Source organism: Vidua macroura, chromosome 8 (assembly GCF_024509145.1).
Source record: "Vidua macroura isolate BioBank_ID:100142 chromosome 8, ASM2450914v1, whole genome shotgun sequence".
NCBI classification, from domain to species: domain Eukaryota; kingdom Metazoa; phylum Chordata; class Aves; order Passeriformes; family Viduidae; genus Vidua; species Vidua macroura.
Window position 1 is genome coordinate 3,664,518 of NC_071578.1, and position 25,641 is coordinate 3,690,158.

At 45.5% G+C, this 25,641-nt stretch overlaps 1 protein-coding gene across 1 annotated transcript in view; it reads right to left on the reverse strand.

Annotated features, from left to right (window-relative positions):
* Window positions 1-25,641, reverse strand: part of LHPP (phospholysine phosphohistidine inorganic pyrophosphate phosphatase) — a 74,278-nt gene that overhangs the window by 39,614 nt on the left and 9,023 nt on the right. Inside the window, exons 2-6 of the mRNA XM_053984295.1 lie at window positions 23,077-23,264; window positions 22,121-22,274; window positions 19,751-19,814; window positions 18,748-18,840; window positions 12,750-12,841 (exon numbers count right to left, since the gene is read on the reverse strand). Coding sequence (XP_053840270.1) covers window positions 12,750-12,841; window positions 18,748-18,840; window positions 19,751-19,814; window positions 22,121-22,274; window positions 23,077-23,264 — 591 coding nt within the window. The remainder of the gene's footprint in view (window positions 1-12,749; window positions 12,842-18,747; window positions 18,841-19,750; window positions 19,815-22,120; window positions 22,275-23,076; window positions 23,265-25,641) is intronic.

Genomic DNA, 25,641 nt, shown 5'->3' on the forward strand with positions numbered 1-25,641 from the left:
TTGGATGCCTGCAGAAATGCGAGTGAGGCACCAAGGGATGGCAGCACAGGAGCTGCACAGGACTGTGAAGACACTGCTTTGGCAACAAGGACACTGAAGCCTCCTGATACACCCCCAGACACATCCCAACCTTTCCTGCATCCCTGATTACCTGTCCCACCTGAACTGGTGGCCTTCCCAGTGACAACACAGCAATCCTGGTGACAAAGCTCCTCTGTGCGCTCCCATGGAAGCTGCAGCAGGAAAAAGCTTCCAGGCCAGCTCAGACAGGCAGCCTGAGCTAACTGTGCACTCCACCTTCAACAGTGGCCAGTTTCTGACAGGGGTTTAGGAAAAGGTGAGAGATTCTACCTAAGAATTTGTGCCCTGAAGGAAAAAGGCCTTTTGAGTTTTATTAGGGAGAATTTGGCTTGTGTCTTGAAGCATGAAGGCCTAAAGTGCTACTGAACCCCTTGGACTAAACCCCCAACTCAGAAGGAGGAAAAGGAAATTTTCCTTCTGTCTTCTTTGGACAGTCATTTTCATCTTTCAGGGTTTGTTGTTTGGGGTTTTGTGAATGCTTGCAAGAACTCTAAAATCCTAAATGCTTTAGATTTGAACAGGAAATCAAGACTCTGTTTCAGCTCCTGCTGCACTGGAAAGACACTGACTTTCGTGGTAAGAAAAGAGTAAATCTTCAGCCAAAAGGCAGCACAGCTCATAAAGCCACAAATGCAGACAGGCCTAAAAGTGATGAACTTATTACAAAAAAGACCAGAAACAATTATTAAAACCCAGCCCAGGCATCTTCCTCTCTTATTTAATGATGGCAGCAAGCAAAGCTTCCAGGTCCAGAGCTCTGCTCCTTCACCTGCCTTTTCACAGATTCTGGATGACCTCTGATCTTTAACAAAGCCTGTTTTGTCCCAAAGGGATTTTCCTTCTTGTGCTCCTATTCCTGCATCTAGCAGAGGTTTCCAGTTTTGGTAAGACTCTGTGAGGGACAGGTGATGCCCATGGCTTGGCACAGGGTAACTGCAGTCAGCTCTCCAAATATCTCCAAATATTGGACACTCTGACCTTCCCTGCATGGGGAATTTCTGAATACATCTTGCCTCTCCTTACAGAGAATCATGGAATGGTTTGGACTGGAAAGGACTTTAAAAACCATCCAATTCCAATTCCAGACACCAGCAGGGACACCTTCCACTGAACCAGGTTGCTCCAGACCCCATTCAGCCTGGACTTGGACATTTCCAGGGATGGGAGAAACACGCAGGGGAAAAAACCCCAAGTATTCAGGAAAGAAAAATGGGCAGGTCCTGAAGGGAGGAAGGAAGGAGCTTTGCTCCCTTCCTAACATGGAACCTCCCTTCCCACCCACAGCTGAAGCTGGCCAGGCCCTCCTCACCTGCAGAGCCCAGTGGAAGGAGAATGTTCTGAGTGGCTCCAGTTGATGTTTGGCCGGTGCCTCCCCTGTGCTCCCATCTGCATCCCCAGTTCCCACGGCCTCCAAGTGGTGACAGTGAAAATAACCAGAGCAGCCCATGCAGATGAACTCCCAAGTATTCAGATTACCAAACTGCACCTCCATAAATCTGTTGGGTCCCCTGCTGTAGGAGAGGCTCTGGGGTGTTAAACAAATAGGCAATAAATTTCAGAGGATTTGGTAAAATTAGGATTGTCGTTACTTTTCCATTCCAAGAAGACTAATCTGGGTTATAATTATCCAGGCTTTTCAATATCTCATACACTGATAAATGAAGCGTTCACTCTCACAAATGCCTCTCCTTCCCCTGATGGATGCAATGTGTTCCAGATGGATGGAGAAACCTTTTTTTCCTCCTCCTTTTACACTTGCTCAGCTATTTCCAGGCATCCAGAGCAGCACAGGTGTAAATCAGCAGAGCTCTCACCATTTACTCTACTCCTTGGAGCAGTTGAGGCTCCAGCCCCTTATTTCTAACCTTAAAACCTCAGATTACACATAGGTGATGGTCCCATAAACGAGTGAGGTAAGAAAAAACCCCACCAGACAAACACAAAAGGCATTAATTGCACAAATCACTTTGGGCCTGCCAGCCCCTGCAAAAATCCATTTTAATTAGGCTGATTGAAATGCAGAGAGGGTTTTTTTTTTTTTTCCACTGAGGTCTTTGTAGCCACTTTGTATGAACAGGAGCCGGCCTCCACATCCTCAGCCAAAACCTGTCCTCTCGCTCCTCTCCCAGGAGCCAGGACACGGGGAAGGGCCACCTCAGCAGAGCCTCTGGGAGCCCCCAGACACCAGCACCTCTGACTGAAGCACTGAGGCCTGATGGAGGGAGACAGAGATGCTTTTGTGATGACAAAGGTCAGTGCTGCCCCGCAGAGGAGCGGACTCTCCCTCTGCCCTGCCACGCTGCTCCTCTGTGATTCCCAGGTTTTCCTCAGGGCACTGGGATTTTCTGAGTGCCTGCCCAGGGCCAGCTGGGAGTCCATCTGCAGCAGGGCTGAGCCCACACGATGCCCCTGAGGCGGTCACGAGTGGCATTTCCAACATATGTTTGCACAAAATGCTCGAGTCCTTTCAAACCGAGCACGTGAGCAACCAGTGCCAGCTTTAAGCTGTGCCTCTTGGCCCCGTGTGCACAGGGAAGGACTGCAAAGCTCTACTCCAGGAATAAATGCATTAATGCTTGTATTTAACGACCAGAAAGGCATAGCAGAAAAATAGAGACGACTGGAGAGGGGAAGGTGTTGCGCTGTGAGTCCCCCCACAAGTGTGCAATGGGGAAATGAGGATTCAGCATAGGGAAGGGGATGCAAGTGTTTCATCAAGCACTGCTCCACAGAGTAAATGCACAATATGGCTCAATTCATGCTGTAATGGTCTTTTAATATGCAGCATTTTAATCTGAATGTGATTTGACAACTTGTGCTACGTGCAGCAGCGCTGGCCAGCGCCGTGTGTCTGCCAGCGCCTCTGGCCACTGTCTCACAATCCCAGAAGCCACTCCCTCCTCCCAGGCAAGGCCCATCTCCAACTCTCCCTTAAAACCACAGGACAGACATCTAGGGATGTGTTTTCAAAGAACTCTAAAAGCTTATGCACATAAAAATACAGCTTTGTACAAAACTACTGTATCACAAAGCTCAGGGGCTGTCGAGAACAGAGCGATCAGTCATGCCAAAAACTGCAGGAAGGGACTTTTCAAAGCAGAAGTCCATTTGCTTGGGTAAAAGGCAACTCCCCACCTCTCCACATAGTTTAAGGATGACAAGGAAGTCGAGTGTTTGCTAGAACATCTCAACCAGCAAGGAAAAATAAAAGCGCTCCGTTCTGCAAGAACGAGAGCTGGCTCGTCCACTGTGTGCTCACTCTCACGTCTGTCAGCTCCACTAACGCCCAGTGGAATGAAGGGTCTGTGCTGGAGCTGCAGCAGGACTGCCATTCACTCCTGGAGTGCCAGATTTATCCCAGCTGCTCAGGTTTAGGCCCCTGCCACTCACCCAGCTGCTCCAGTTGGGCTGTACCTCATAAAAGAGTGCCAGGGACCAAAAGCTCAGAGGTTTCACAGTCTGGCTGCAAGCAGAGATTTGTCCCTGGGTCAGGCAGGCCTCAAGCTTTCATACAGAAAAAGGGTAAACCGAGGAAAAACTGGTCAAGCTCCTGTCTGGGCCATGCATTTGATGCTGGCATGGAAGTAAATTCCTGACCCTGCCTGGGCTATCATTTGCCTGCCCCAGGCTCAGCCAGTGCCAACACAGCACCTCTGCAACCACAGCCACGTCATCTCCCAGCAGACAATCAGTTTCACTGCTGTGATGATCTAGAAGTGCTAAAACCCCAAGAAGGAAGGGCTGGTGTGCCTGAACCCTATTCTCAGTATCTAACCAATAAATTGGTTTCCTATCAGATGTCTACATTGGCATGGTAAAACTCCTTTCCTCTTTTCATTATCAGAGTTGGGTGAAAATGCCCAGCAGCACACATGAAATCAGCTCTTGACACAGTGTTTACACAACAGCAGCAGCTTTTTCAGCTTCACTGGGGACCCAGAGACCAAACAGTGCCCACGGTTGTGCTCCAGGCATCCTTGCTATAACAGCATTATAAATACATAATGAGAATTTAAAAGGCAGAAGGAAAACAGATAGAGGAGACTCCCTGTATCACACTCGGCTTTCATCATCTGAAAAGAGCTACAAATTTCAGCATGTGCTCATCAGCACTGAGGGAAAGGTGTCCTCGTTAGAGGGTGAGCACAGGAGTTGCCTGGCAGCCTCCAGAGGGAAAAGACGTCAAGTTTCAGAGGAAGCTGCCACCATATTTTAGACACACTGTCACTTCTAAAGAAGAAAAGGCAGCTTAGCACAGAAGCATGAGGAACTGTGTTCAAGCACAGAACAACACCAGCGAGGTCATCCATGCCATGTGAGCACAGATTTGGATCAAATCCCTGAAGGTTAGCCTGGGAAAAGCTGCTTCAAATATGAGAGAGCAGAAACCAAGGGAGTCAGTCAGTACCTGGCCATCTCAGATGCTTCCATGGCCACCTCCAGCAGTATCCATGCACTTGAAAATCCAAATCATGCACAGCTGTGGCCAATATCACCAGATACCTCTGGGTGGTTTCACAGCCAGGACCTTGAGAGCAGCACAGTAACTTTTAGCACACTTCAAAGGAAAGAAAAATGTCATCTTCACAGGACAGGCTCAGCCTGAATGGGACTTTATCATCCATCCTTGAGTATACACAGACAACACTCCCAAAACTCCTTTCCAACGTGCAGCTCCAATCCTGTTCCTCCCCGCTTCAGGTCCTTCCTTCCCCATTCCCTCTCTCCCCTGATTCATGGCCACAGCAAATGTGCTGCTTGATTATCTGCTGACACATGCATTTAGCACTTCTCCACAGAAAGCAACAAGTTTGGAAGCTATTCCAACTTCCCCTCTGGATGATGTCACCCTGGGCGGGCGCCAGGCTGGCTTTCAAGTGAAAATCCTTCACTTTGGGGTCAGACTTCGTCCTATTTTTAGGCCTGGACTCTGTGGTGCAGCCAACAGCTGAGCTGGACAGTTCTTGTTATTCCACGAGTCTGCTGGCTGTGTCCCGCCCTCTGGAAATTCCCAGTGAGAAATGTGGCCTCCCCAGTCTGCACTGGGAATGGGCATGGAGAAGGGCCCTGTGGCTGCAGCCTGTGAGCTCCCATCCACCCACCTGGCTCTGACAGCTCCATCACCCCACCCTGCCTCCCCAAATTCTTGTTAGTGCCACTGACCCACGGCCCCAAGGGCTACATCCACACAGATTTTAAATCCCTCCAGGGACAGGGACTCCACCACTGCCCTGGGCAGCTGTGCCAGTGCTGGACAAACCTTTTTGTGAAGAAATGTTCCCCAATATCCAATCCAAACCTCCCCTGGCACAGCTTGAGGTCATTTCCTCTTGTCACCTGAGAGAAGTACTGACACTGACCTGGCTGTAAGAAGGTCCCCCCCCTGATTTTCCTTTTCTCCAGGCTGAGCCCCCCCAGCTGCTCCTCATCAGACTCACTGCACTAATTTCCCTAATTGCAACACCCGATCAGCCAGTGCCTGTGCTGTGCTTTGGCCACTTAAGCAAGTGATGTGCTGCTGTGCACACAGAGCAGTGAAGTAAGGAAAAGCTCTTGAGATGAGCTGCAGATCCACACAAAGAGCAGCCAGGCTCTTCTCTGCTCCTCACAGACACACACTTTGCAGGGAGGCTTCTGGCTGGGGTTCAGAAACCCAACAGGATGCAGACCCCAAGCAACGGCACCAGCCCTGTGTGCTGAACGAGCTGATCTCAGCAGGGCTCAGATGGAACCATACCTGCTGCTGACAGCCACAGACAAGTGAGAATTCAGATGGTTTGGGGGCAAAGTGTGAATGTGAGTCACTGTCTGCACCCAGCCAGGAGCAGGGGCAGTGCTGGCAGCCCGGGGAGCTGCCCTGCACCCCAAGCCCTTCTCTCATACTGCCCTGCTGCTCCTGCTGCAGCACAGAGCACTCACACACATCCCAGACCTAGGGCTGGCACTGCTGGGTGCTTTGTTTTTAACTCTGTGAGTCCCATCACGCCTCCCAAAGGGGTGAAAGCCAGCCCAGCAGAGGCTGCTGGAGGGCAGCAGGTCCTGTGCCTTGGGCTGTTCCCTTGTCCTGAGCAGCCTGGCAGCCCCTGTCCCCTGCACCCCAACAAAACCTGGCTGCATCCCCTCTGCAGCTGCTGGAATCACAGAATGGTTTGGGTTGGAAGGGACCTTAAAGCCCATCCAGTTCCACCTTCTGGGACACCTTCCACTATCCCAGGTTGCTCCAAGCCCTGTCCAACCTGGCCCTGGACACTTCCAGGGGTGGAAGGCAGCCACTCTGGCTTTATTGGCTGAACCAACTTATAGAGGAAAAAAAAAAAAAAATGTCACTGGCTAAGCCTGCAGGGACCCTCCAGCATCCATGGGCACACAGAACAACATTTAAACAGGAATGCTCAGGTGTTCTGTGCCAGCACAAGGCACTGTTCTGGCACTGCTGCTCCTGAGCATGTTTACAGCACGAGCAAGGGCCCAAACCAGATTAAATTTCAGACATTGAACCATTTGCTTCAAGGGAGTTACATCAGCAGCTGACTTGGCCTGTCTCTCTCTTATTTGCTTCTCTCTGCCTTGGTTTTATCAATCAGAGCAGTCTCTGTGAGAGGACTCCATGCAGCACCAAAGAGCCTGGAGGAAAAGACAACCAGAGAGGAGGAACCTGTGCTTTAGAAAAAAAGGAAATCTCTAGTGAAACCCAAATTGTGCAGCTGTCTCAGCTGTGCCCTTTCTACAGCACATTTCAGCACTCTCATCTGCATTTGCACGGAAATAAAATGGTTTTCCATTGGTATGGAATTCATCCATGCCGTCAAAGGCTGGACAAGCCAACAGAGCTCGGTGTCCTGCAAGGGACAAGCACTGAGAAAGGCTCCTTCACTGGGGAATGTTTCACTGCAGCCTTGTGCAGGTGCTGAGAAAAGGGATAAAAATCAGCGAGGACCATGCCCTGGGCTGTGCTGCTCGGGTCACGGGTGCTGGTGCTGTGCAGATGAACACAGCCTGTGGAAGGCCTGGAAAAGCCCTGAACTGCCACCAGCACCAGCTCAGCTCAGGAACTGTGTAGCTGCAGGGAGGAGGGAAAGGAAAACACTTTGGACAAGCAGCTGCCAAGGGCTCTGGTGTTGCTCAGGCAGGGCAGGAGCTGTGGAGGGAGGGTGGCTGCCAGCCCAGGCTGGAAGAGCACGTCCTGCCAAGACATCCAGGCACCAGAGCAAAAGGGAATGAAAGAAGAAAGACCATTAGCTTTGGATGCTGTCAGAGAGGGCCTGGAAGTGGTTTAGTCCCATACATCAAGACCAGCTGAGCCACGTGCCCCCCCCAGGTCCTGCTGCCTCTGGCTTCAGGTAGGAGAAACTGGCACCGGCTCCTCCTCTTCCAGCCCTTTATCAGCTTCACAAGAGGAGAAATAGAAACCTGAGCTGTCTCTGCTGCTGCATGAGCTGGGAGGATGTGAGGCAAGAGGGGAAGCAAAATTGCAGCTGATGTGGTCACTGCCAGCCTGCTTTGCAGAGTGCACACTGCCTCCCCTCCTAAGTGCTGCAGACAGGAGAGCTGATTGCAGTGGGGCTGCTGAGGAAAAGTCAGTCGTGGGACAGGCAGAGAGCAGAACTGTCAGGCTCCTGACAGCTTCTCCTCACTCACCTGATCCATTCCTCCTTTATTTATCCTACTCTCATTGCAGATTGATCTCTTTTCTGATACTCAGGCTAATTTATTTTCAGAGCAGCACATCAGCACACAGCATGGCTGTGTCCCGAGCACACACTGCTCCCTCGAGGTTTATTATGCTACCAATAAATAAATTATTTGCTAATAAACTCCCCTCAAACTCACATTTCTCTTTTAGACTGAAGATTATTAAATTCATGCATGAGTTAGTAATTTCTGTGACTGGACACTGGAATATACTGGGGAGGTGGAAGGCTGTGATCAGATGTGCAAGCTAAGGCACTGCAGGATTTACTCCGAGCTTCCTCTACAAAGCTGGTTCAAATATTATGGTAACCAAATTGTGGTCAAGAAATTGATAAAAACATGTGAAGATCCTCTCACGGACAGAGCAAACCACAATTTGAATATGTAATAAAGGCTGATAAGGCTATGCCTTGGGCCTGCCTGCAATCAGCTATCACAACCACCTCACTGACAGCAGCTTTAATAAACATTGCTTAAGACATTAACCAACATGAATTATAGTACAACTTTTCTCAGTGCAAATATGGGGTGGAACTCTTTCCATTTAATACTTGAAGCAGGCTTAATTATCAGGATGTGAGGCCCTAAGAATGCCTCTGGTTGTGTTTCTGCACAAAGGGAGTGCCTCTGCCTGCTTGTTCTCATTACCACACTGCTGGTACCCAGGAGATGGGAAAAAACTCATAAAATTGTTCATCTTGGCGGGATTGGTAACAGGGAGCAGGAAAGGGAGGGTGGAGAGATGCTCCTTCCCTGCAGAGCAGCACGAGGTGATTATTTCTTCAGAGAAGTTGTCATGAGTTTCACTGAATTACACAGCGACAGCAGTAAATTCATCCACCTGTGGAATGTTTTTTAAGAATACTTTTACAACTTCATTAAATGACACAATCTGTTTTTCCTAATCCTTAGTCAGCCTAAAAGACTTCTCTGTCCCAACTTTTGTATTGGTCACATTTTGATTTCTCTCCTGGAAAGCCAATTTACTACAAATTCTGTGTGTTTTCTTTAATCAGGCAAGAGGAACAGATCACAAGCCACTTTATTAAGGAAGTCAGGGTAATTATTCTCAGAGGATAATTAAAAAGTAGGGATACATGAAGTAACTTGACCCAGTTCTGGAGAACAGGGGCAGAGCTGGCAGCTCTCAGGGCCTCCAGCCCTGGGGAATCCTTGATGTCTGTAATGAGGCAGCTCAGGGATGTTGACTCTGCTGTCAGTATCAGCCATGGCCATCAGATCAATCCCTAATCAAAGCAAGGAAACCCCAGGTGGGCACTGAGAGGGGATGAATCCACACTGCCACATTCCAAAGCCAGCCCAGAGCTCCCAGGTGAGCAGGGGCAGTGGGCACCACTGACATGAACACTCCTGGCTGCTGCCACACACCAGCAATGGAAAGTTCATTAGTTACAAATCAAGACCTGTAAACAACAACAAGGAGAAGGGGGGAAGCAATTTTTGCCCCCTGCCAAGATCCAGCTGTGATCTGATGCACCTGGAAGCTGTTTCCAGAGGTACAGGGAGACACTTGGAAGAGCCTCAAAGTAATTTTTCTCTGCTCTAACTTGCAGGCTACAAAAAAAGGAATGAGGATATTACACAGCATTGCAGAATCAATAGTTATTGTGGGAATCATTGGTTTGATGTCAAGGCCAATTAGCTGCAAGTGGAATTAGCACATACCCCCAGCTGGAAGACAAGAACATGTTCTTCCCTGGATGGGAAAGATGTTGGCCAGGTGTGCACAGAAATTCTGGAACTGGCACCACATTTCCCAATGCTGACAAATCTCACAGCCCTCAGGAGCCTGCAGCAATGGCCTGATCTGTCCTGGACATGGGACAGACAGAGAGGAGAAACCTGCAGCCCAGACTGACCCTTTGCATCTGGAATTTGCACCTAGGAAAGGCTAGACTTGGCCAACAGCTATTCACCCTGTGTCAGGTCACCCCAACACACCAATCTTATCCCCTCACCTTCCCAACTTTGGCCCTGATTTGTGCCAGCAGAAGTTTTAGTCCATGCTGCAGACAGGATTTATGGCTTTTCTTGGACTGACCTATGCCATGCCTGCTTTGGCTACTGAGGAAGAGTTCAACACTTGAGATGGAGGGGGAACAGGCAAAGTCTGTCACACTGAAGGAAATAGGCTGCACAGACTTTAATTGACTTTAAAGAGCCAAGAGAAGCAAGACAAAGGAGCCAACTTGCAGGACTCCATGCAAGGTGGTGCAAAACTGAATGTTTAATCCATATTTTGAACCTCACGCTGGGAGCAGCCAACAGTGAGGAGACTTTGCAGAGGTCAGGAGGGTGAGAGCCTGGGGAGGTGGCAACCCCTGGGCACATCCCTGCATAACCTGGGTGGGCAGCAGACCTTAAAAACCACAGAACTGTAGAATCAGAGTATCCTGAGCTGGAAGGGAGCATCAGTCCAGCTCCTGGCCCTGCACAGACACCACAACAGTCCCACCCTGTGCCTGGGAGCTGTGTCCAAACCCTCCTGGAGCTCTGGCAGCCTCAGGGCTGTGCCCATTCCCTGGGGAGCCTGGGCAGTGCCCCAGCACCCTCTGGGGAAGAACCTTTTCCTAAAATGTTCATGTAAACTGCACTGAGCCTGAAAGGAGGAGAGCTGCCCCAAGCACCTTTGTGCACTGGAGGTGACAATGCCAGCTGGGGACATCCTCTGGGTGAGGAAGGAGGGGGACAACCCCCACCCAAACCATTCAGTGGTGCTGTTATTGAAACCTGGGGCAATCCCACCAACACCTGCAGCAAAACCCCGAGAGCTTTGTGCTTTAAAAGACTTTTGGACAAACAGCCCAGGATGGTGGGGAAGCCCTGGCTGTGGCTCACAGTGATGTGCACGGGCCAATGATGCCATCCAGAGGTGCTCGGGTGCAGCACAGAACTCTGTGTCCTCAAAGGCTAAAGGCAAAGACAGCACCTTTGTGTATCTTATATATCAGATTTTAAACTAACCACACCACCAAATAATTACATTTTATTTATTTTTAATTTATCCTGCCCATTGCTTGTTTATTTTCTGTCTCTCCTCACCATGTGCCTTGATTTTCTAAGTATTCTAAATAAGTCATCCTTTAAAATACAGACACACCTCTGACCTCTCCTGGCAAACAGGAGTTACTTCATTTTACTCCCAGCTGCTGACAGCAGGCTTGGCACGACACGGGGAATTGAGAGAGACACTGATCTCTATTTCACTGCCCTGCAATAGTGCCTGAGTTGAGAAAGCACCAACCACACTCTGAAACAGGAAACACAATCCTTGTTCCCCATCTAGGACAGCTGGCTACTCCCTTTCAGCTGTGACTTCATGACTCAAACTTGACACAAGGAAATGCCTTTCTAGCATGTGATTATACATATTTATGTGTGTTTGTGTACACAGAGTTTGTGCCAGCTGCCTGAACAGTGTGGATGCAACAGCACCTGGGGCACATTTTATGATGGGTAAAGCATGACCAGGGGAGTTCTGGTCAGTAGCAAAGACCCAATTCACCTTTGTGTGCAAAGATACACTCGTCACTGGCACCTGTATCTGTGTAGCAACAAAATGTGGATTTGCAAAGTGATCCCATTAATATCCGAATAAAATCAACCACTGAATCCTTATTTTCTCCATTAGGAACCTAATGGGATTAGAGTCACAGAAAGTCCTGAGTTGGAAGGGACCTGCATGGATCATCAAGTCCAGCTCCTGGGATTACAAAGACTACAGACAAATAATCCCAAAAGCACAAACTATATAATTACTTTCTTAATCTTTGGGATTTCCCAAGCTTTATTCAGATACATATTTGATTTTTAGATGTACTATCTTAAAATTATAAAAAACACAATACACTTGTATCTCTTTTTCCTCAGAAACCATCACCTACCAGTCCATTAGAATTAAGGCACAGGGTATTATTTTATCACCTTACACAAACTAAAAAGGAAAATTTAGGAACAGATTGACTTCAAAACAAGCAAAATAACTTTTCAGATAGCTTATGGCAAGCATAATTTTCATGTGCTGTATCCCTCCCCAAAAGTGCATCCTTCTTTTACAGTCTCAGTATTTGAAAGTGAAGAAAAACTGTGAAAATACAAACGACATCAGATGACAAAGGGTGTGGCTGAACCATACTACAAGGAGGCATGGTTCTGGGAAAGGGGAGAGGGTTAAAATGAGGATTAAAATGAGTGTTGGGATCAGAATGTCAAAAGGAGGGACAGATCTCTGCACTGCATTTGGAGTCACCTTGAGCTGACCTCAAACCCAACCTGCTCAGCACCGGGTCATGTCCTGTTTAGAGGTGCACCCCCCTCAGCAGCTGGCCTTGTGACAGCTCAGTGAGGGCACAGGATCATGGGGACAGCTGCACAAGGAGGGGTTTGCATTTGGAGCCATGAGTGACCCTACAGGACCCTGCACTCTGGGAAGGTGAGAGCTGGGGAAGCAGCTCTTGTGTTTCAGACACCTCAGTGCTGAATATGTGTCTGGAGGGAAGGGCAGACATGTGGAGCCCTTCCTAAAGCTGTGAGAGATGACCCACAGGGATGGCTGAGTCAACAGTCTAACTTTATAATCCCAACCCTGCCATGGGTTTCAGACATGTCTGGTATCAAGTGTACAATGCTTTCATGCAGCAGCAGGGAAAAAAGTAAGCAAACCCCAGGAAATACACCAGTTCTATGTGCTGGGATGAAAGAAATACAGCAGGAATTTAGCAGAAAGTATTTCTTCAAAGATCATAGACACTCCCTCCTCCCCTTCCTGCTATTTTCACACAGTGTTTTCCTAAAAGAAAATATCACCATCCACCCGAGCCTGTGCTGCACAAGGATGTGCTTGGGCAGACAACAAATGCAAACCTACGTTGACAGCAAGGGGAAAGGGTGGGGAAAAGGCATGGCCAAAGCCTGGCCTCGTGGCTCTGATGTGGATGTGCAGGGTGAGCACTGACCTGTACTTGCCCGTCCGCACCTGCAGCGCTCTCATCCCGCACTGCTGGGCTCCCCCGACATCGTTCACGATGTCATCCCCGATCATGATGGCCTGTCAGGGCAGTGAAATACAGCAAAAGTTCATTTCTGCCATTTGTCACCCTCCCCTGACATAACAAACAGCTTGATTTGAGGTCTAATGCTGCCACTGGACAAATTAAACACGATAATATTGTCATCGTATTGATTAAAAGTCATCCCACGCTGAGGGTAATTCATGCCAGAGCTCCTCCAGCAGTGCACTGGCACAGCACACACCTGTACAATTTGTAATCAATCACAGAAATCAAAGGGATTTGGGGCACAGCTGAAAGAAAATGGTGAGTTTTACGAAGTTAGGCCTCTTCTCTTCCTAACAATCCATTCCAGCTATGCTCCAAGCAGCTTAAATTAAGCTTAACTTCTTAAATCTGGTGTTCTACAGGCTGGTCAAAAGCTTAAGCTTGTAATCACTGCGAGCTTGATCCCACCCTGTTCTCAGGTTGATACAGAAGTTTGAGAAGTCACTCTAAAATGGAATTTATTCATTTTTGTACAGTATGACACAATGTGTACAGGCCTAGCACCATTTGTGTTACCATCAGTTTAAGTATATGCCAATATTAATAAACCAAAGTGAGTAGATTAGTAAAAAAGCAACTGGTTGTGCTAAGATTTGTCTGGTGCTTGATAAAAAGAGTGCACAGAGCACCTTCCTGCCTCTGTTAAAGACAGTTATTAGATCAGAGTGCATCAACCAAGGGGTCCATTCTGTCGACAATCACATCACCAAAATTTCAAGTGCATATCATCCAGCATTACAAATTGCTGTATCTATTCTAATCTTCAAATTTAAAATGATTGAGGGAATGGCATTTTATAGTTTCAACAAAACTCTGTATATACACAAAACAGCAATTTTCCATTAACGATCAAAAAAATCAGCTTTACACCTCCCAAAGGTGTTCTGGATTATTCTGCAGAGAACAGATTATTCTGCAGCACCTAAAACTGCGGGGAGCACAGATTTGAAAGTCTGTAATGTGGTTTATCAATCAGATTTTTTTACCTTTTGTATTAAAGTTGAATTTTGTCTAATACAGCGCTAGTTGCATCTTCAACCATTTTATTTTCATATTTTAAATCAGCCTTTTACTTCATAAATTTAACTGCCTGGCTTTCACAACCATGGTACCTTCCAGCTCCAGACATTCCTGCCTGAATTTCCATCCCTTCCCCAACTCTGTTTTGCTTGAGAAAGAATAAAAATACTAAACATCCAGAGCTACTTTTATGAATTATCTAATTGCAACAGGATCTTCTCCCACATATTACATTGCATGTAAAGGAAATCTCAGGATAAACCTAAATTTTCTGAGACTATTCATAAACTAAACTGAGCTACAAACATGTAAATCTGGCACAGCTTCTCCTGTAGATATTTCACCTTTCCTTAGTGCTCTTCCAAACCAGCAATTCAGCATGAAATGGGGAGAAAATGATGGGTTAGATTTAAGTAATTAGGAAATGAAGCATGTAAATGTGGATAAGGAAAAGAGAATAACCCCAGTGTTGCATGGAGAGCTGCAAGAACCTGGCAACACCATCCCCAGCCAGGCATCATTACCAATCCCCCCAAGCTGCTCCAGGATATTTAATCACTCTCAACCATTGGCTTTAAGAGATTATAATTATTTTTTCTTACAAAATTCCTTCCAATGCCTCTCTGAGGGTGAGAGGGAACAGACCTGCACCACCTGCATGCCCTTGCTCAGCCCAAATCCCAACATTCGGGATGTAAAGGCAATTTCAGTCCTGTGTCCTAATAACCCTAAAATGAATTTCCTCTGACAAAGGAAAAGGGCAGAGCAGGGCAGCCTCTCCAACCAAGCACTCTCCTGCTTGCCAGGGCTGTATTTTACCCCACCCAGGGAAGTTTTCCTGCAAGACTCTGGCAGCTCTGGAAGTGCAGCTGCAGCTGAGCAGCGATGCCTGTCCAGGCCAGCTTGTGGCACACGCATACAAAAATGTGCTCCAGCCCCCAGGGATTTCACAGATTTACTATCGGTGAAGGGCAATAATCACTAGAGGAGGAGCAATTATTCCAAAATCATTTAGGATTTAAAAAATCATTGGCAAGAAGATAGAGGTCAAAAGGTGCGCTGTCAAGGGAAATAAAAAAACTCTACCTGTCAAACCTGGGTTTAACTTCCTCTCTGACTGCAATATGGTAAGAAGAGAGAGAAAGATATAAAACTGAAAGGTCACATAGCCACTGAAAGCAGGAATTAAAAGACCTCCATTCCTGTTCACATCTTACACAGGGATCACACCACTAATCTGTTCAAGCCTTCTGCAAAAGTTACTTTTTTTTTAGATTGGCTACAAATTAACTAAAAAGAAGGGAAAAAAATGCAGCGAGTCTCTGGGTTTTAAGACAAATCCTCAAAGAAGGAGGATGGGTGTAATTTCTATTTCAGTAAGATGGGGAGAGGTGGTGTGTGGCTGTACACACACAGCAAATAAAGCACATGTGCCAAAGCTGAGGGAAAACGCTGCTCTCAAAGGGTTCCCATCAGACTCAGCCCAGAGGGGCAGAGAGAACAGAGGAGATCAACACAACCCCCAGGAATTTGGGGTGGAAAGGCAAAACAGAATCCCCACAGTCAGCAATGCCACTGGTGCTGTCTGTGCCACAGACCCTGAGCAGCCAAAGCCAATAAATCTTCAGAGATGCTGTTGGGATGGTGAGTGGGAACCTCAGGTAGGTTTTGCCTGCAATCAGAGTTTCAGCGTTCAATAACTGGTCACAGGAAAATGCCCGATCAGAAAAGGAATTACAGGGTAAGGAAATGAAGGAGGTAGGAAGATGAGAATACCCTGATTTAGCCAGCCCTCAGATGGGGGATTTTGGAGGCTGGAGCCCATGCAGGATGCAAACAGAGATGCACAGAAGGCAGTGTGCTAACTCCACCAGAATATTTAGCACACAGAATGCTTCTAGAGTCAGACATATTTATGCCTAAACAAATTTTTTTGCTATAGATTTAATAACCTTTATCAAGTTAACTGTGGCAGGACCATAAGGACACAAAGCTTATACACTAAACCCTGACTTATTAAATCCCTTTACACAAGAAACACAACACATTTACTTTTCTCCCTGTCCTCCCTCACCCAAGGAATAATATCCCAGGCTCCAGGACCTCACATCACTATTTAATTTTGTTTCTATCTTAGAACTCCAAAGGTGCAGGGCCAGACAGTTCTCACATGGATTGAAGCTTGAAACTTCCCTTGGCCACTTTTATTTTGGGATGGAAGATCTTGCCCTGTTGTAGCTGGTGGGCAAGGAGGGGACACTGGCCCAGGAGCAGGTCCCCTGTGCCACCCCTGGGTGACCTCTGTCTGCTCTCATGCACCACTAACTCCCACCTGAGGCTTACAGGAGGCAGCAATGGGAATTGCTCAACTCCCAGTAGTTTATGGACTCCAGTATGACCTGCCATAACTCCCAGTAAAGCAGGATAATTTGCTACAGAGAGAACTTTTTATGATTATATAAAACTACCAGAACCTTAACATTATTTAGGTTTTATTGTAAAGCTGTAAAAATCATCCACTGTTAACAGCTGCCTTAAAACACATGAATTAGGCATTTCAGTAACCTTTAAGATGTGTTATTCTTTGTCATAGTACTGAATTGTAAGATAGGTCTGGTTACCTCTAAGAGGTTTAAATTTCCAATCTATTAAAGTAATACTGGCAATCTGTTATTTCTAGGCCATTGAGGAAAGGTTAAAATGAAAATTGGACTTTAGGGAGTTCCTCTTATCCTAAGTGCAGGCTGAAAACATCTCAGCAGCAGAAGGCAAAGTCAGGGTCTCAGTAAGAAGCAGTTATCAAGGGAAATGACTGGTGATAACTTTATTGATTAAAGCAGGAATTTTAGAATTGCCACTGTCTCAAATTACTGTGGTGAGACAGCTTTATTAAAAAGGTATTTTTCATTAAAAGCCAAGTGAAAGAAAATTGTAGTATGTTTTCAAAAGCACAGCTCATCTAAAATGGTTTAATGATGGTATGGATTAAATGCATTCCACAGGTGGAATAAATTATTGGAATAAACATTTCATAAAAGCAAAGGAAAGTAAAACCAGCCCCTGTCATGTCACTACGAATGCAGAATTCATCCAGGAGACAGATTAAAATGTAATGCAGTGCATTACAGGAACTTACTCAAGTGACTATACTGAGGTTTTAAACTGAAAATAATGAGGTTTTATTACTGTGTACCACGAACTAAACCAACCTGCAAATCCTTCTCCAAAAATACATTAAAGTCACAAGGTCAAGCACTCAAAGTCAGGAAAAGATGCCAGAATTAAGGCAGTTTGCTTGTTTGGAATTTGTTCTTCCTACACCTGCGTGAATAATGATCCAGGCTTTAACTCCAGCAGTGTGGATTACTGTTTCCATGGTGGAAAGCATGGAGTGACTGGTGCCATTATCCACTGGTGTCTGCTGCACTCCTCCTTGGTTAGGAGCACACTCCCCTCACTTCCAAACTCTCTAAATATAAAATATTATACCTACAAACCAGACATATCACTACAACACATTGATGGCATTTAACATTTAATACGGATAAAAAGCCAAAACTCTGACAGAATATAAAACTAGGCACGGGTAGCAGACATGGCAAACAGCAGAGAAAGAGTAAATAATCTCTGCTGGGGACTATTCCTGCTTTTCTGTACCCAAAACAAATATTCCTGAAGCTGGTGGGAACCACTCCTTTGGGCTATGGGACCATTTTTGCCAGGCTGGTGATGCATTACATCAGATTTGCTTCCTGGGGCAGGGATTTAGAGAGAGCAGCTCTGCACCTGGCATGTTCCAGGGATAGTCCACACTGGGCTATCTTATTCCTGGGAAGACATGGACAGACTGAAGGGAGCACAGAAAAAAGCAGGGGGACTGAATGGAGGGAAGCAGCAGCACTGAAACACAGCTTTAGTAAAAAACAACTCCTGCAATGATAGCAAGTCTAGAGATAATTGGATCTGTCCAAGCAGTTATTTTGGTAGTTAACTAGAGTAAAACTGGAAATAAGGAGATGCAGTTTAAAAGGGAAATATCCTGATAAATCTCAGGAAAAGCTGCCTTCCCACAAGACCCACTGGGCTGAACACCATCCCCAGGGCACTGCCAGTTGTTTGGCTCTCTGAAAACTACTCTGGACAAAACATTAATAACTGTGGAGCAGGGAACATTCCTGCACGGGGAAGGAGATGGATTAGATGGCCCACTAGGTCTTTTCCATCTCCCCACTCTATAATAAAGCAAAACCCAAGCACATGCTGAATTACAGGGCCATAATTTCATCTCCAGGCTCCAGGGACCTACAAGCCACCCCAAACTTCACTCCTGTTGTTTATAATGTCACCCAAACTCCCCTGATGGAATTATTGTGCTGTAATTCACTGCTGTTTGTGAGGCTTCTCATACTCATCCTTATGTCCTGTGTGACAGAACAACAAATCAATAAAGAGGAGCTGGGAACAACTACAGAGAGGGGGGAAATGGGTTGTACTGAGGAAACACCAGACATTCAGCACATTTCTGGAAAGCCAGAAATACAGGAGGGGGTTTTGGGGTCAGTCAGTGCTTCCTATTCACCAAAATTACAAAATATTTTATCTGCCTTTCCCTTTTACTAGAATAAAGGTAGTTAGTGTGACAGCACAGGAAATAAATGACATTTTGGGATCAATTCCATCACCCTGCAGCCACCAGTCTTCCAAGCAGACTGCCAGGCATTAGGGCACCTCTTTTGCCTCTGCCAGGCATTGAGTCCTGGTCACATTCTCCTTTGAGAGAAGTCACAAACTTTTCAAAGCTACAGCAAAGCAGGAAAAAAGCACCAGTGGGCACAAATACATGGCACAGCCCGTGGGCACAGCACCTCAACCTTACCTGCTCTGGTGGAACTCCCAGTTCTGCCAGGGCTGACTCAAAAAACCTTTTTGCTGGTTTCCCCACCACCTCAGCCTGCACATCACAAGCATACTGGGAAAAAAAAAAAAAAAAAAAAAAAAAAAAAAAAGAGAGAGAGAAACACAAAAATTGCTGATTGGAAAAGGATTTGTTCAACTCCATAACTCCAGTTATAAAACCTTTGTGATTATTGATTTTTGCCCTTAAATACCACAATGGATTAGCAGGTGAAGGTGAATATCAGGGAATTTGGGTAACAGAAATTTTTAAAGTTTTCTGGCAGGAGAGAAAATGCTCTTGAAACACCTCAAGGTACAAATCTTTAACATTCTCCATCACTGAGTAATCTTCAAACTCAGTTCCAGTACTGCTCATTTTGCTAGGATCATCTCTCAGAGATGTAACAAATACCCTTTATATAAAACCATCAAAAGTACTGGAGAGGCTTTAAAAGAGATAGAGGATTTCTTCAACCACCTGGCATGATTTTAATGATTTAAGTGAAGAATCCAAATTCAAATCCGGGTTTTGAAAAGTTACATTTGAAAAAGCAGATTTTACCAGTTACATTTTCCTGCAGCTAAATATCAGTGCTATGCTGAAATAAATTGCTTCTTGCTTGTTCCTAGACAAAAGCCTAACAGATAACATGGACCTTCAGGTTTTCCTGGGTATCTTGCACACAGTATCCCACTTTTTTCTTGTCTGACCCCTCCTTTCAAGGGCCTCACTTGTAATAAAGACACCACAATGGTAAAAGCAAATTTAAGCAAAAAAAAAAAAAAAAAAAAAAAAAAAAAAAAAAAAAAAAAGGCAGAAAAGAAATTAATCCACTCATCTTTAGAATGCAGCAAATGAGTTTCAATGTGTGGAAACTCCCTCCACCAAGGTGAGTAATTACAGAAGATGACCCATATTTATGCCAGTTACTCTTTTAACAAGGTGCACAGGGCGAGTAAGCATAATTCCAGCTATAAAATACCTCTAATGCCTTCATATATGCTCCAACATCAAGTTTCAGGCCATCAGTTTCTTTATAGTAGCGTCTGGAAATGAAAGTGATAAAGTTCCCATGAAATGAAAACGGCAGTAAAAGACAAAGAAACCACATTTTATTATTTCTGGGCCTTTATAGATGTCCATATGGCTGCATAAAAAGTCAAGCAATCAGAAAATCCCAGGCCTTGTTTTAACACCAGGAGTTAAGGAAAGGAGAGGCTCAGGACTGTGCAATGCTCAGGGAAAGGATCCCAGATGCCCATCTGGGAACAACTGCTCTGGTTCAAAGGGATTTCAGTGTGCTTAGAGCAGGATGGACTGGGCTGTGCATTACTGCAGTGACAGAGAGCCCCTGAACCAGCAGCTGTGACCCCTCCTCAGTGTGTCTGCAAGGAGACCCCAGACAGGACCATCACTGCTGTCTCAGCCTCCCACACCAGGAAAACCCTGTTTATCAGGACTAAAACCCCTCCAAGCTGAATTTTGTTCCTTCTAAAAATGCTCCCATTGCCACGAAGCTCATGGAATTCGAAGGTGTCTTTAGAGAGTTTTTCTGGAACAGCAATTCACAATCATGCAGCTCCTCCAAGCTCTGGGCAGAGCAAAGACAGGTTTCTATATGACAGGAAAAAGGGCAGGATGAGCAGTCAGCTAAGATTTTATGCCTTATCCTTCTGCCATTTTCGATTATTCAGCATGGCCCTCCTTTAAAATGACCACTTGACCTTTGCTACAACAGCCATTAACCTTCTATAGTCTGGCGTAAACAGCTTAATTTTCTGACAGTGCCATGACAGAAGAAATTACAAAGCCAATTCCCACTCTCAGCCCAAAACAGATGCTAAATGTAAATCACTCCATTTCCAGGAGCAGGGCATTCTGCTTCAGTGACTCTGACACTTTTCCATGGAATGAACTAAAACTTCTACCAAAACCAAGGTGCTGGCCCAAGGCAGGCACCTTGCTAAGGTCCACCCAGCTGTGCTGGTTCTGCAGGTTGAGAATGAAGCTGAGTTTTGTAGATGGCTCTTTGCATCCATGAGGCTTCTCCAGTCAGGAGAACAGTTCTTATAATTTATAATCTTCCTCCTTTGAGTCAGAGAACTCAGCAGAGAACACGTATTCCCATTACCTCAATGATCAGCCATTAAAAAACAATATGCTCTTGGTGAAAACTGAGCTCTGAATATCCCAAAATCTTTATTTTCTAACAAAAAGTAGTATTTCAAAGAAGTAATAAGAAGAGCTGTTTCTATTAATGAATGACCAAATAAATACTTTTACATGCACAGGATACAAAGCCTTTTTGCATTGATGACAATACAGTTCCTAACCAAAGGTTGATTCTATATTTAATTTTGAAATATGGTATTACATAACACAAAATTTGATTATTTTCTTTACATTAGCCATTCTCCTGTTGGCTCAACATTTTCTCCTTATCCTTCTGAGAAACAGTAAGGATTTTTCACCCCTGTTGGAGGATTAGAGTGTCAGGTAAGGCAGCACAATGAATTTAACTGCTCCTTCCCACTGATAAGTTCTGCCCAGCTGGATCAATAACCCACAACCTAAGAAGGGTTTTCATGCCCATTACAGTCTATTGAACCACTGAGCAGAGTTGTCACTGCACTTTCCCCAAGATAAACATGCACAGTCTCTTTTAAACCCATGCATCACACAACAGATAAGAATAACACCTGTTATTCCTGTTGGGATTTGTCATTATTCAGCACAGGAATTAATAACGTCCTGTTTAAAATCTCAGACTACATCTAAATCCATTATTTTCAGGAAAACATTCCAACTACCTGACTGGATCTCTACCTGTGTGTGAAAACAGGAGGTCAAAATTGACCCTTAACGGGCAGAGAATAATTAAAAATGCTGTCTGACATTAAAACTACCAAAACAATTGATCTGCCACTTCAAAAGCATCAAACTGCATCACAAAGCTACACCAACAGCCCTTTACCCAAGCATGGCCTGTGGAAATTTTGGGTTTCTTTCATTATGAAAAATCATTTATATTCAGTTCAGAGAGGAACACGTGGCTACAGGCAGCAGTTAAACCAGCAGTTCTCACCTCTGAGATAATAAATACTCACTCACTTGGGGGTCACGCACATCAAAATCCAAACTCTCCATGGGTCCTAGGAGGGCTTGAGGCTCTCTTAAAGCACCAGAAATCCTCTTCATTGACAGGCACCTGATCAGACCAGGCTCTCAGTCCAGGCACACAGATTAAAAACTGAAAAGTTGGTACTGGGAGTGCCCACACTGATTTCTGGCCTCCATTGAAGATATCATTAAAAAATGCAGAGACTTGAGGAAAAAACAGAGCTTAACTCACCCTTTTCCAAGGGAAATCAGAACAGGCTTCTCCATCCCAATCAGAAGTCGGAAGGCCTCATTAAGGTTTGCATAGGTGAAGTTTTCTGCTGCATCTCCAAGAACCACACAGTTTGGGTTTGTTTTATTGATCTCAGCAAATTCAGGGACAAGATCTACAGGAGGAGGCAAAAATCAAAAAAACACAAATCCCTCACTGTGGATTCTTTGCTTCTTTTTTCTGCTAAGGTTGGGATTAAATGTGTGAGAGGGTATTTCTTGCTGGGACTCAGAGGTTTATGTCTCACAAACCCCGAGTTCTACAGCACTTCACTCCAACAAACTAAAAATGGAGCCCCATCTCTCTCTCTGCAAGGCCTTTTAAGGATAAACTGTGTAATTAAGAAATGACACTTAAATTATTTTTACTTTTAACCCAATAACCAACCACCCATGCCCTGCAATGTGGACTTTTTATCCAATTACACAAAACTCAAAGCCATGGAGAAGAAGGTAAAGAAGAAGGTGAAGAAGAAGGACCAGCCTCTGCCCTAAAACCTCCATCTTGCTTTATAGATATTACTATATTCTAAAACCTGAAACTCTGAGTTTCCCACCCTGTGATATCACACACTTCTATCCAAACTCCACACCCACAATCCCAGTGCTACCATTCCATTTTGGAAGCTTCTCCACTGCCCCAGGTCAATGCAGAGCTCTCTTGGGGGTCAGTGCCTGTCAGCACAGAAAATCTGGAATTCTCAGCATCCAGGGTTCCAACACCTCACCATTTCAGATCCCATGGAAGCAGCAGCATTTCCCCAGATTCGCGCTTCCCTTCACTCACGACAGTACGTGAAAAAATAAATAAACCTCGGTCTGAATCAAGTGCTCTCCAGACACCTACTCATCTGTCCTAAAACAACGAGGAAAACCGAGCATTTCCCCTCCCTCCCTGTGCCCCCAGTGCTGTCCCACCGTCGTGCACCAGCAGGTGTGGCCTCAGGCCTCGCTCCCTCAGGAGGCGACAGGCAGCCGGCGCCGGCGCGGTCACTTGGGCCACCGAGACGTCGAAGCCCATGGCCCGCAGCTTCCTCACAAAATTCTCCCGGGTCGCCTGCGTCTCGTTGGTGCAGAGCTGCAGCTTCAGCCCAGAGGCTTTGATCCTGTGGAGGGAAGGCAGCAGAGGGGGTAAGCAGATGAAGGAAATGAGACAAGAGTGTCAGTCTCGAGCTGCGCCAAGGGAAATACAGGCTGGATATTAGGAAAAAGTTTTACGTGGAAAGAGCGATGAAGTTCTGGAATAGCCTGCCCAGGGAGGTGGTGGAGTCACCATCCCTGGGTGTGTTTAATAAAAGACTGGATGTGGCACTGGGTGCCATGAGGTGTTTGGGCTGGGTTGGACTCAATCTTGAAGGTCTCTTCCAGCCTGGTGATTCTGTGAATTCCACTAAAAAGGTGAAGATGATATTCCAAACCAGGAGCAGGATCCTTTGCTGTGACTGGATGCACCTGAAATGCTGACTCTGGGCACTGCAGCTGCCAGTTAGTTCAATGATCAACACTGGGGTGGATCCAATCACATTTATCATTAAATCTCTCATAAAACACCTGTGCTGTTACTTGGTGGATAATCCCAAAAAATCTGGCACTTTAACTGATTCATTAATAAATATTTACAGGTAATTGGCTTCTCAGGGGAAGAAAACACGTCCACGAGTGTCCAGAGCCAAGGACATGCTCCTGTGGATTGGTACTCTGCAAAAGTTGTGTTGTTGCCCCATTCCTGAAGCATCCAAGGCCAGGTTGTGCTGGGCTTGGAGCAACCTGGGGTAGTGGAAGGTGTCCCTGCCATGGCAGGGGGTGGAACGGGGTCTTTTAGGTCCCCTCCAGCCCAAACCATTCTGTGAATCCCCTGCAAGCCCTCTGCCTCTGAGCAGCTTTGTTTCTCAAGCTGGTGACCTGCTGTGGCTGTCCCCAAAAAGCCTCTTCCCCAAGGATGAGCTGTCGCCTGTTTGGAGACCCAATGTACTTCAAAGTGGCCACAGAAAATCAGCAGCACTGAAAATGTACCACAATTAATAAAAAATAAACATTTGCCTGAGGGACTTTCACTCAGCTCCTCTAATACATGAAAATGCTTACTTTTTGTCAGTTTTCATGTGAATTTGTGCAAAATCATCTTTGAGGACCTGAGCACATGCAGATTCAGATACGTAGGTAAGTCTGGAACCAGTTTTATAAATTCTTATAAAATATTATGACTTTTCTTAGTATTAAAACAAAACAGGACTTTTCTATTAAGGAGGTCCCTGCACTGATTCTCAAGACAACAAAACATGCTGGGTCCATTTTGTAGGGAAGATGATCTCACTTGGTTGGTGCAAACACCAAAGCCACCTCGAGACAACAGATCTGATGATGAACTTCCCATCAAAGGATTCTTGGAAATCTGGTCCTGATCCAGAGAGCACCTTCTGCTCATCAAAACTACACACCAGTGTCTTCTTTAATAATGCTGGTGATTCATTTCTTTCTTATTATTTGTCTTTCCTAATCATAGATATGTGAATTATCAATTACACTTAGTGGTTAATTGCCCTTCATAAAGATAGCTTTTCTCTTTTAAATTAGGCAGTTAATATATTGTAACTAATATCATCCACTTGTACATTATAAATATATCTTCATTGATTGGAGCACTGAATGTGAGATTCACTCTCAAGTTAATGAAGCAATTGAGTGAAGAAGTGCAGGGTGTACCCAGGGAATAATTATTGTTAATGAATTATGATGTGACCTTCTCAGAACAATGAACAATCGGTGTGACAGTGGGATGACAATATTCCACATCTGTTATTTGAGACACGGTTTCAGCTGGAGTTAAAAAGCAAAGCAGTGTAATTTGGATACACAACAAACTTTAATAGAGTGTGCCATGGGTAAAAAAAAATTATTCTAAATGCAAAGCCTCCCTTCACACTCTTAGGGGAAAAAAAAATCCCATGAATCACAACTGCCTGGAAGAAGACATTTGTTGAATTAGAATCTGCTTTTTCTCTTCCTAAAGGTCAACATAATGAATCCAGGGACAACACCAACCACAGACCTGCACAGACAAAGCAGCACCCTCACAGGTCAGCTTGGTGAAAGCACAGATTCAGTTTTCCTGTACGACAAACTTCACTTCTTTCTCAGCATTTCGGATGGAAACCAGAGTGACACTTCTGAAAGGACTGAGCAAAGCAGGAGTCTGGACACATCCCAGACTGCTTCATGCCTTCGTGGCCACCAGCAATTACCACCCAACAAATGAGCTCAGGAAATGAGCTCAGGATCAGGTCTACAAAGAGTTAGGCCAAGCTGGACAAAGAAATGGGAGTCCTCTGGTGACACATAAAAAGGACTTTTAAAAATATCCTGGAACACTAAATGAAACAAAAATCCACAAAACTCTAGAGAAGACTTGTTTCTACAAAAATACCTTTCCAATGAAAAATCACCTTTACCTTCCCAATTAGCATCTCTGAAAAGAGCCCTGTA